This window comes from Scyliorhinus torazame, chromosome 19 (assembly GCF_047496885.1).
Source record: "Scyliorhinus torazame isolate Kashiwa2021f chromosome 19, sScyTor2.1, whole genome shotgun sequence".
Taxonomy (NCBI): Eukaryota; Metazoa; Chordata; class Chondrichthyes; order Carcharhiniformes; family Scyliorhinidae; genus Scyliorhinus; species Scyliorhinus torazame.
The window spans coordinates 20,378,946-20,391,328 of NC_092725.1; the positions used below are offsets into that span (position 1 = coordinate 20,378,946).

Below are 12,383 nucleotides of genomic sequence, written 5' to 3' on the forward strand. Positions count from 1 at the left end.
GGGATCAGTGAGTGGGGGGGTCAGTGAGTGGGGGGGTCAGTGAGTGGGGGGGGGGGTCAGTGAGTGGGGGGGTCAGTGAGTGGGGGGTCAGTGAGTGGGGGGGTCAGTGAGTGGGGGCGTCAGTTAGTGGGGGGGGTCAGTGAGTGGGGGGGTCACTGAATGGGGGGTCAGTGAGTGAGGGGGGTCAGTGAGTGGGGGGGGGTCAGTGAGTGGGGGGGTCAGTGAGTGGGGGGGTCAGTGAGTGGGGGGGTCAGTGAGTTGGGGGGGTCAGTGAGTGGGGGGGGGGTCAGTGAGTGGGGGGGTCAGTGAGTGGGGGGGTCAGTGAGTGGGGGGGGTCAGTGAGTGGGGGGGTAGTGAGTGGGGGTCAGTGAGTGGGGGGGTCAGTGAGTGGGGGGGTCAGTGAGTGGGGGGGTCAGTGAGTGGGGGGGGTAGTGAGTGGGGGGTCAGTGAGTGGGGGGGTCAGTGAGTGGGGGGGTCAGTGAGTGGGGGGGGGGTCAGTGAGTGGGGGAGGTCTGTGAGTGGGGGGGTCAGTGAGTGGGGGGGTCAGTGAGTGGGGGTTCAGTGAGTGGGGGGGGGTCAGTGAGTGGGGGGGTCAGTGAGTGGGGGGGTCAGTGAGTGGGGGGGGTCAGTGAATGGGGGGGGTCAGTGAGTGGGGGGGTCAGTGAGTGGGGGGTCAGTGAGTGGGGGGGTCAGTGAGTGGGGGGGTCAGTGAGTGGGGGCGGGGTCAGTGAGTTGGGGGGTCAGTGAGTGGGGGGGTCAGTGAGTGGGGGGGTCAGTGAGTGGGGGGGTCAGTCAGTGGGGGGGGTCAGTGAGTGGGGGCGTCTGTGAGTTGGGGGGTCAGTGAGTTGAGGGGGGTCAGTGAGTGGGGGGGGGTCAGTGAGTGGGGGGGTCTGTGAGTTGGGGGGTCAGTGAGTGGGGGGGTCAGTGAGTGGGGGGGACAGTGAGTGGGGGGGTTTGTGAGTTGGGGGGGTCAGTGAGTGGGGGCGTCTGTGAGTTGGGGGGGTTTGTCCATCAATCTGCCTTCACCCACTCACTTTCACTTTCTGACTGTGCCGGACCCGGGGTGGGGGGGGGCAGGTGGGGGCACACAGGGGGTTACAGTCCCGGGGGGAGGGCTGCAGTCCAGGGGTGGGGGCGTTACAATCCGGGTGGGGGTTACAGTCCAGGGGGTGAGGGTTACAGTTTGGGAAAGGTGAGTTACAGTCCCTGGGGGCGGTGGGTTACAGTCCAGGTGGGGGGGTTACAATCCGGGCGGGGGGGTTACAATCCTGGGGGGGGTTGCAGTCCGGGGAGGGGGGGTTACAGTCCAGGGGGGTGGGGGGAGGGGGTTAACAGTCCCGGGCGGGGAGGGGGGTTACAGTCACGAGGGGGGAACACAGGGGGTTACAGTCTGGGGAAGCTGGTTACAGTCCAGCAGGGGTGGTTACAGTCCGGGGGGGGGTTACAGTCCGGGGGGGGTGGTTACAGTATGGGGGGGGGTTACAGTCCGGGGGGGAGGGTTACAGTCCCGGGGGAGGGGGGTTACAGTCCCGGGGGCGGGGGATTACAGTCCTGGGGAGGGGGTTACAGTCCCGGGGGGGTTACATTCCCACGGGGGTGGGGGGGGTTACGGTCCCGGGGGGGCTACAGTCCCGGGGGGGTTACAGTCCGGGGGTTGGTTACAGTCCGGGGGGGCAGTTGCAGTCCCGGGGAGGGGGGGCTACAGTCCCGAGGGGGGGGGGGGCGGTTACAGTCCGGGTGTTGGTTGCAATCCCGGGGGGGGAGCAGTTACAGTCCCGGCGGGGGTTACAGTCCCGGGGGGTGGGGGGGCACACAGGGTGTTACAGTCCCGGAGGGGGGATTACAGTCCTGGGGCGTGGGGGTTGCAGTCCTGGGGGGAGTTTTACAGTCCAGGGGGGGTTACAGTCCCGGGGGGGGGGGGTTACAGCCCGGGGGGGTTGCAGTCCTGGGGGGAGTTTTACAGTCCCGGGGGGGGGGGGGGGTTACAGTCCGGGGGGGTTACAGTCTCGGGGGGTGGGTTACAGTCCAGGGGAGGGGTTACAGTCCAGGGGGGGTTACAGTCCCGGGGGGGGGGGTTACAGTCCGGGGGGGTTACAGTCTCGGGGGGTGGGTTACAGTCCAGGGGAGGGGTTACAGTCCAGGGGGGGTTACAGTCCCGGGGGGGGGGGTTACAGTCCGGGGGGGTTACAGTCTCGGGGGGTGGGTTACAGTCTAGGGGAGGGGTTACAGTCCGGTGGGGGGGAGGGGTTACAGTCCGGTGGGGGGGGGGGGGTTACAGTCCGGGGGGGGGTGTTACAGTCCCGGGGGGGGTAACAGTCCGGGGGGGGGGTTTACAGTCCCGTGGGGGCTGGTTACAGTCCCGGGGGGGGGGGGGGTACAGTCCCGGTTGTGTTGGGGGGGGGGGGGGGCTCTGACGATCCCTACTCCCGGAGACACGGTGTGAGTCCCGGGCAGCTCCTCCCACCCAGGAAGTTTGCGCCAACACCCGAGGATCAGTTAAAAGCAGAGAGTCCGGAAAACATCTGCAGAGATCCAGTGTCCTGAGGCTGCAGAGATCCAGTGTCCTGAGTCTGCAGCGATCCAGTGTCCTGAGTCTGCAGCGATCCAGTGTCCTGAGGCTGCAGCGATCCAGTGTCCAGAGGCGAATGGCCAGTGTCCCGGGACCAAAGCCCGCTCACGGCTCCCAAATGGGACACCAGACCGAGCAGAAGTGGAAAGTCAAGGCGGCGACAGGTAGATGTGTGAGAGCAACTTTCTAACTCGCTGCGGCGGTCCTCACAGACAGTCCCCGCCTGATGGCAGCCGGGGCTCAGTTACTCTCCCCGGCGCATACACCCGCTTCTGTGTTAAAGATGCAGTCCAGCAACTCCCCACACACTGCAATACTGAGGGAGTGTCACACTGTCGGAGGGTCAGTGCTGAGGGAGTGTCACACTGTCGGAGGGTCAGTGCTGAGGGAGTGCTGTACTGTCAGAGGGTCAGTACTGAGGGAGCGCCGCACTGTCAGAGGGTCAGTACTGAGGGAGTGTCACACTGTCGGAGGGTCAGTACTGAGGGAGTGCTGCACTGTCAGAGGGTCAGTACTGAGGGAGTGCCGCACTGTCGGAGGGTCAGTACTGAGGGAGCGCTGCACTGTCGGAGGGTCAGTGCTGAGGGAGCACCGCACTGTCAGAGGGTCAGTACTGAGGGAGCGCCGCACTGTCGGAGGGTCAGTACTGAGGGAGTGCTGCACTGTCAGAGGGTCAGTAATGAGGGAGCGCCGCACTGTCGGAGGGTCAGTACTGAGGGAGTGCCGCACTGTCAGAGGGCCAGTACTGAGGGAGCGCCGCACTGTCAGAGGGTCAGTACTGAGGGAGTGCCGCACTGTCTGAGGGTCAGTGCTGAGGGAGCGCCGCACTGTCTGAGGGTCAGTACTGAGGGAGCGCCGCACTGTCAGAGGGTCAGTACTGAGGGAGTGCCGCACTGTCAGAGGGTCAGCACTGAGGGAGTGCCGCACTGTCGGAGGGTCAGTATTGAGGGAGCGCCACACTGTCTGAGGGTCAGTACTGAGGAAGCGCTGCACTGTCTGAGGGTCAGTACTGAGGAAGCGCTGCACTGTCGGAGGGTCAGTACTGAGGGAGTGCCGCACTGTCAGAGGGTCAGCACTGAGGGAGTGCCGCACTGTCGGAGGGTCAGTACTCAGGGAGTGCCGCACTGTCAGAGGGTCATTACTCAGGGAGTGCCGCACTGTCGGAGGGTCAGTGCTGAGGGAGCGCCGCACTGTCGGAGTGTCAGTACTGAGGGAGCACGGCACTGTCAGAGGGTCAGTGCTGAGGGAGTGCCGCACTGTCAGAGGGTCAGTACTGAAGAGTGCCGCACTGTCAGAGGGTCAGTACTGAGGGAGAGCCGCACTGTCAGAGGGTCAGTACTGAGGGAGTGCCGCACTGTCAGAGGGTCAGTACTGAGGGAGTGCCGCACTGTCAGAGGGTCAGTACTGAGGGAGTGCCGCACTGTCAGAGGGTCAGTGCTGAGGGAGTGCCGCACTGTGAGAGGGTCAGCACTGTGGGAGCGCCGCACTGTCAGAGGGTCAGTACTGAGGGAGTGCCGCACTGTCAGAGGGTCAGTACTGAGGGAGTGCCGCACTGTCAGAGGGTCAGTACTGAGGGAGTGCCGCACTGTCAGAGGGTCAGTACTGAGGGAGTGCTGCACTGTCGGAGGGTCAGTACTGAGGGAGCGCCGCACTGTCAGAGGGTCAGTACTGAGGGAGTGCCGCACTGTCAGAGGGTCGGTACTGAGGGAGTGCTGCACTGTCAGAGGGTCAGTACTGGGGGAGCGCCGCACTGTCAGAGGGTCAGTACTGAGGGAGTGCCGCACTGTCAGATGGTCAGTACTGAGGGAGTGCTGCACTGTCGGAGGGTCAGTACTGAGGGAGTGCCGCACTGTCAGAGGGTCGGTACTGAGGGAGTGCTGCACTGTCAGAGGGTCAGTACTGGGGGAGCGCCGCACTGTCAGAGGGTCAGTACTGAGAGAGTGCCGCACTGTCAGAGGGTCAGTACTGAGGGAGCGCCGCACTGTCAGAGGGTCGGTACTGAGGGAGTGCTGCACTGTCAGAGGGTCAGTACTGAGGGAGTGCCGCACTGTCAGAGGGTCAGCACTGAGGGTGCGCCGCACTGTCAGGGGGTCAGTACTGATGGAGCGCCACACTGTCTGAGGGTCAGTGTTGAGGGAGTGCCGCACTGTCAGAGGGTCAGTACTGAGGGAGTGCTGCACTGTCGGAGGGTCAGTACTGAGGGAGTGCCGCGCTGTCGGAGGGTCAGTACTGAGGGAGTGCCGCACTGTCAGAGGGTCAGTACTGAGGGAGCGCCGCACTGTCAGAGGGTCAGCACTGAGGGGGTGCTGCACGGTCGGAGGGTCAGTACTGAGGGAGTGCTGCACTGTCAGAGGGTCAGTACTGAGGGAGCGCCGCACTGTCAGAGGGTCAGCACTGAGGGAGTGCCGCACGGTCGGAGGGTCAGTACTGAGGGAGTGCCGCACGGTCGGAGGGTCAGTACTGAGGGAGTGCCGCACAGTCAGAGGGTCAGTGCTGAGGGGAGCTCCGTCCTGTCGGTCGGTTAATACTCTCCCACCAACAACAGTTGAAGTTAGATCAACTGTTAATTCTAAACCTGTGATAGATGTTTGTTCAGCAATGATATTCAGGGATATGGGCTGAAGGTAGGTATATGGAGTTAGGTCACAGATCACCCATCATCTGCTTAAATGACGATACCGGCTCGAGGGGATGAATGGCTTACACCTGTTCCTCTGTTCCTTATTGTCTCTGAAGTATTTGAGACGTCCAGTGTTTGTGGAAGTTCAATGTTTATTATTCCTTTCATCCTGGAGTAATTTGTTCCCCACACTTATCCTTTCATGCTGTTGAACACCTGTCCTCGGACATGGTTTGATCTTTCCAGAGTAAAGTGGCCTTTGAACTCGCTCTCTGCTCACTGACGCGTTGAGGAGATTCAGCAGCCAAGGCGTTATACATAGAACATAGAACATAGAAAATACAGCACAGAACAGGCCCTTCGGCCCACGATGTTGTGCCGAACCTTTGTCCTAGATTAATCATAGATTATCATTGAATCTACAGTGCAGAAGGAGGCCATTCGGCCCTTTGAGTCTACACCGGCTCTTGGAAAGAGCACCCTACCCAAACTCAACACCTCCACCCAACACCAAGGGCAATTTGGACATTAAGGGCAATTTATCATTGGACAATTCACCTAACCCGTACATCTTTGGACTGTGGGAGGAAACCGGAGCACCCGGAGGAAACCCACGCAGACACGGGGAGGACGTGCAGACTCTGCACAGACAGTGACCCAAGCCGGAATCGAACCTGGGACCCTGGAGCTGTGAAGCAATTGTGCTATCCACAATGCCACCGTGCTGCCCTTGAGAACAAATAAATCTACACTATATCATTTTACCGTAATCCATGTACCTATCCAATAGCTGCTTGAAGGTCCCTCATGTTTCCGACTCAACTACTTCCACAGGCAGTGCATTCCATGCCCCCACTACTCTCTGGGTAAAGAACCTACCTCTGCTATCCCTCCTATATCTTCCACCTTTCACCTTAAATTTATGTCCCCTTGTAATGGTTTGTTCCACCCGGGGAAAAAGTCTCTGACTGTCTACTCTATCTATTCCCCTGATCATCTTAGAAACCTCTATCAAATCGCCCTTCATCCTTCTCCGTTCTAATGAGAAAAGGCCTAGCACCCTCAACCTTTCCTCGTAAGACCTACTCTCCATTCCAGGCAACATCCTGGTAAATCTTCTTTGCACCTTTTCCAAAGCTTCCACATCCTTCCTAAAATGAGGCGACCAAAACTGTACACAGTACTCCAAATGTGGCCTTACCAAAGTTTTGTACAGCTGCATCATCACCTCACGGCTCTTAAATTCAATCCCTCTGTTAATGAATGCGAGCACACCATAGGCCTTCTTCACAGCTCTATCCACTTGAGTGGCAACTTTCAAAGATGTATGAACATCGACCCCAAGATCTCTCTGCTCCTCCACATTGCCAAGAACTCTACCGTTAACCCTGTATTCCGCATTCATATTTGTCCTTCCAAAATGGACAACCTCACACTTTTCAGGGTTAAACTCCATCTGCCACTTCTCAGCCCAGCTCTGCATCCTATCTATGTCTCTTTGCAGCCGACAACAGCCCTCCTTACTATCCACAACTCCACCAATCTTCGTATCGTCTGCAAATTTACTGACCCACCCTTCAACTCCCTCATCCAAGTCATTAATGAAAATCACAAACAGCAGAGGACCCAGAACTGATCCCTGCGGTACGCCACTGGTAACTGGGATCCAGGCTGAATATTTGCCATCCACCACCACTCTCTGACTTCTATCGGTTAGCCAGTTCGTTATCCAACTGGCCAAATTTCCCACTATCCCATGCCTCCTTACTTTCTGCATAAGCCTACCATGGGGAACTTTATCAAATGCCTTACTAAAATCCATGTACACTACATCCACTGCTTTACCTTCATCCACATGCTTGGTCACCTCCTCAAAGAATTCAATAAGACTTGTAAGGCAAGACCTACCCCTCACAAATCCGTGCTGACTATCCCTAATCAAGCAGTGTCTTTCCAGATGCTCAGAAATCCTATCCTTCAGTACCCTTTCCATTACTTTGCCTACCACCGAAGTAAGACTAACTGGCCTGTAATTCCCAGGGTTATCCCTAGTCCCTTTTTTGAACAGGGGCACGACATTCGCCACTCTCCAATCCCCTGGTACCACCCCTGTTGACAGTGAGGACGAAAAGATCATTGCCAACGGCTCTGCAATTTCATCTCTTGCTTCCCATAGAATCCTTGGATATATCCCGTCAGGCCCGGGGGACTTGTCTATCCTCAAGTTTTTCAAAATGCCCAACACATCTTCCTTCCTAACAAGTATTTCCTCGAGCTTACCAATCTGTTTCACACTGTCCTCTCCAACAATATCGCCCCTCTCATTTGTAAATACAGAAGAAAAGTACTCGTTCAAGACCTCTCCTATCTCTTCAGACTCAGTACACAATCTCCCACTACTGTCCTTGATCGGACCTACCCTCGCTCTAGTCATTCTCATATGTGTAAAAGGCCTTGGGGTTTTCCTTGATCCTACCCGCCAAAGATTGTTCATGCCCTCTCTTAGCTCTCCTAATCCCTTTCTTCAGTTCCCTCCTGGCTATCTTGTATCCCTCCAATGCCCTGTCTGAACCTTGTTTCCTCAGCCTTACATAAGTCACCTTTTTTCTCTTAACAAGACATTCAACCTCTCTTGTCAACCATGGTTCCCTCACTCGACCATCTCTTACCTGCCTGACAGGGACATACATATCAAGGACACGTAGCACCTGTTCCTTGAACAAGTTCCACATTTCATTTGTGTCCTTCCCTGCCAGCCTATGTTCCCAACTTATGCACTTCAATTCTTGTCTGACAACATCGTATTTACCCTTCCCCCAATTGTAAACCTTGCTCTGTTGCACGCACCTATCCCTCTCCATTACTAAAGTGAAAGTCACAGAATTGTGGTCACTATCTCCAAAATGCTCCCCCACTAACAAATCTATCACTTGCCCTGGTTCATTACCCAGTACTAAATCCAATATTGCCCCTCCTCTGGTCGGACAATCTACATACTGTGTTAGAAAAGCTTCCTGGACACACTGCACAAACACCACCCCATCCAAACTATTTGATCTAAAGAGTTTCCACTCAATATTTGGGAAGTTAAAGTCGCCCATGACTACTACCCTATGACTTCTGCACCTTTCCAAAATCTGTTTCCCAATCTGTTCCTCCACATCTCTGCTACTATTGGGGGGCCTATAGAAAACTCCTAACAAGGTGACTGCTCCTTTCCTATTTCTGATTTCAACCCATACTACCTCAATAGGGTGATACTCCTCGAACTGCCTTTCTGCAGCTGTTATAATATCTCTAATTAATAATGCCACCCCCCCACCTCTTTTACCACCCTCACTAATAAAACTATAACCAGGGACCTCCAACAACCATTTCTGCCCCTCTTCTATCCAAGTTTCCGTGATGGCCACCACATCGTAGTCCCAAGTACCGATCCATGCCTTAAGTTCACCCACCTTATTCCTGATGCTTCTTGCGTTGAAGTATACACACTTCAACCCATCTCCGTGCCTGCAAGTACTCTCCTTTGTCAGTGTTCCCTTCCCCACTGCCTCATTACACACTTTGGCGTCCTGAATATCGGCTACCTTAGTTGCTGGACTACAAATCCGGTTCCCATTCCCCTGCCAAATTAGTTTAAACCCTCCCGAAGAGTACTAGAAAACCTCCCTCCCAGGATATTGGTGCCCCTCTGGTTCAGATGCAACCCGTCCTGCTTGTACAGGTCACACCTTCCCCAGAATGCGCTCCAATTATCCAAATACCTGAAGCCCTCCCTCCTACACCATTCCTGCAGCCACGTGTTCAGCTGCACTCTCTCCCGATTCCTAGCCTCGCCATCACGTGGCACCGGCAACAAACCAGAGATGACAACTCTGTCTGGCTGGCTTTTAACTTCCAGCCTAACTCCCTAAACTCGTTTATTACCTCCACACCCCTTTTACTACCTATGTCGTTGGTACCAATGTGCACCACGACTTCTGGCTGCTCCCCCTCCCCCTTAAGGATCCTGAAGACACGATCCGAGGCATCCCTGGCCCTGGCACCCGGGAGGCAACATACCTTCCGGGAGTCTCGCTCGCGACCACAGAATCTCCTATCTATTCCCCTAACCATTGAATCTCCTACAACTATTGCTTTTCTATTCTCCCCCCTTCCCTTCTGAGCCCCAGAGCCAGACTCAGTGCCAGAGACCTGGCTGCTAGGGCCTTCCCCCGGTAGGTCATCCCCCTCAACAGCATCCAAAACGTGTTATCAGAAACACATTCTTTTTATCACATGTTGGGAGAGAGTGGGTCAGAATCTCACACACTGCACAACAACAGCTTCCCCAGACAGCACCATTGAGGGAAGGATCAACATAAATATAGACAAGTCACTCTCTCAGCTCCGCACTTCTCAAAGCAGTACGCAGACAATGAAGTACTGAGTGAAATGTCGTGATTGGAGTAATGCAGCAAACACAATGTGATCTTCAGACAGATTATCTGCTGTGCTATTGATAGAGAATTCGATATTGGCCAAGGCACTGAGGACAATGCCTCAGGATTCAGGATAATGCCAAGGGATATTTTACACCCTCCTCACGGGATCTGCAATTTCCAGCTCCGACAGTGCGGTGCTTCCTCAAGAATCACCGCCAACTGTGCAATGTACCCTCAGCACTGACTCTCCGAGAGTGTAAGGGAAGCTTCACTCTGTATCTAACCCCGTGCTGCACCTGTCCTGGGAGTGTTTGATGGGGACAGTGTAGAGGGAGATTTACTCTGTCTCTAACCCCGTGCTGTACCTGTCCTGGGAGTGTTTGATGGGGACAGTGTAGAGGAAGCTTTACTCTGTATCTAATCCCGTGCTGTACCTGTGCTGGGAGTGTTGAAGTGGACAGTGTAGAGGGAGCTTTACTCTGTATCTAACGCTGTGCTGTACCTGTCCTGGGAGTGTATGATGCAGACAGTGTAGAGGGAGCTTTACCCTGTATCTAACACCGTGCTGTACCTGTCCTGGGAGTGTTTGAAGGGGACAGTGTAGAGGGAGCTTTACTCTGTATCTAACCCCGTGCTGTACCTGTCCTGGGAGTGTTTGATGGGGACAGTGTAGAGGGAGCTTTACTGTGTATCTAATCCCGTGCTGTACCTGTCCTGGGAGTGTTTGATAGGGACAGTGTAGAGGGAGCTTTACTGTGTATCTAATCCCGTGCTGTACCTGTCCTGGGAGTGTTTGATCGGGACAGTGTAGAGGGAGCTTTACTCTGTATCTAACCCCGTGCTGTACCTGTCCTGGGAGTGTTTGATGGGGACTGTGGAGAGGGAGCTTTACTCTGTATCTAACCCCGTGCTGTACCTGTCCTGGGAGTGTTTGATGGGGACAGTGTAGAGGAAGCTTTACTCTGTATCTAACCCCGTGCTGTACCTGTCCTGGGAGTGTTGAAGTGGACAGTGTAGAGGGAGCTTTACTCTGTATCTAACCCTCTGCTGTACCTATCCTGGGAGTGTATGATGCAGACAGTGTAGAGGGAGCTTTACTCTGTATCTAACCCCGTGCTGTACCTGTCCTGGGAGTGTTTGATGGGGACAGTGTAGAGGGAGCTTTACTGTGTATCTAACCCCGTGCTGTACCTGTCCTGGGAGTGTTTGATGGGGACAGTGTAGAGGGAGCTTTACTGTGTATCTAACCCCGTGCTGTACCTGTCCTGGGAGTGTTTGATAGGGACAGTGTAGAGGGAGCTTTACTCTGTATCTAACCCCGGGCTGTACCTGTCCTGGGAGTGATTGATGGGGACAATGTAGAGGGAGCTTTACTCTGTATCTAACACCGTGCTGTACCTGTCCTGGGAGTGTTGAAGTGGACAGTGTAGAGGGAGCTTTACTCTGTATCTAAGCCTGTGCTGTACCTGTCCTGGGAGAGTTTGATGGGGACAGTGTCGAGGGAGCTTTATCCTGTATCTAACCCCGTGCTGTACCTGTCCTGGGAGTGTTTGATGGGGACAGTGTAGAGGGAGCTTTATCCTGTATCTAACCCCGTGCTGTACCTGTCCTGGGAGTGTTTGATAGGGACAGTGTAGAGGGAGCTTTACTCTGTATCTCACACCGTGCTGTACCTGTCCTGGGAGTGTTTGATGGGGACAGTGTAGAGGGAGCTTTACTCTGTATCTAACACCGTGCTGTACATGTCCTGGGAATGTTTGATGGGGACAGTGAAGAGGGAGCTTTACTGTGTATCTAACCCCGTGCTGTACCTGTCCTGGGAGTGTTTGATAGGGACAGTGTAGAGGGAGCTTTACTCTGTATCAATCCCGTGCTGTACATGTCCTGGGAGTGTTTGATGGGGACAGTGTGGAGGGAGCTTTACTCTGTATCTAACACCGTGCTGTACCTGTCCTGGGAGTGTTTGGTAGAGACAGTGTAGAGGGAGCTTTACTCTGTACCTAACCCCATGCTGTACCTGTCCTGGGTGTGTTTGATGGGGAAAGTGTAGAGGGAGCTTTACTCTGTATCTAACCTAGTGCTGGAACTGTCCTGGGAGTGTTTGATGGGGACAGTGTAGAGGGAGCTTTACTTGTATCTAACCCCGGGCTGTACCTGTCCTGGGATGTTTGATGGGGACAGTGTAGAGGGAGCTTTACTCTGTATTTAACCCCGTGCTGTACCTGTCCTGGGACTGTTTGATGGGGACAGTCTAGAGGGAGCTGTACTCTGTATCTATCCCCGTGCTGTACCTGTCCTGGGAGTGTTAGATGGGGACAGTGTAGAGGGAGCTTTAATCTGTAACTAACCCAGTGCTGTACCTGTCCTGGGAGTGTTTGATAGGGACAGTGTAGAGGGAGCTTTACTCTGTATCAATCCCGTGCTGTACATGTCCTGGGAGTGTTTGATGGGGACAGTGTGGAGGGAGCTTTACTCTGTATCTAACACCGTGCTGTACCTGTCCTGGGAGTGTTTGGTAGGGACAGTGTAGAGGGAGCTTTACTCTGTACCTAACCCCATGCTGTACCTGTCCTGGGTGTGTTTGATGGGGACAGTGTAGAGGGAGCTTTACTCTGTATCTAACCTAGTGCTGGAACTGTCCTGGGAGTGTTTGATGGGGACAGTGTAGAGGGAGCTTTACTTGTATCTAACCCCGGGCTGTACCTGTCCTGGGATGTTTGATGGGGACAGTGTAGAGGGAGCTTTACTCTGTATTTAACCCCGTGCT

The 12,383-nt window shown here is 55.1% G+C and overlaps 1 protein-coding gene across 1 annotated transcript in view; it reads left to right on the forward strand.

The window, feature by feature from the left end:
* The first annotated feature begins 2,478 nt into the window (after positions 1 to 2,478).
* LOC140396041 (uncharacterized) overlaps positions 2,479 to 12,383 on the forward strand; it is a 59,280-nt gene continuing 49,375 nt past the window's right edge. Inside the window, exon 1 of the mRNA XM_072484110.1 lies at positions 2,479 to 2,733. Coding sequence (XP_072340211.1) covers positions 2,646 to 2,733 — 88 coding nt within the window. The 5' untranslated portion in view covers positions 2,479 to 2,645. The remainder of the gene's footprint in view (positions 2,734 to 12,383) is intronic.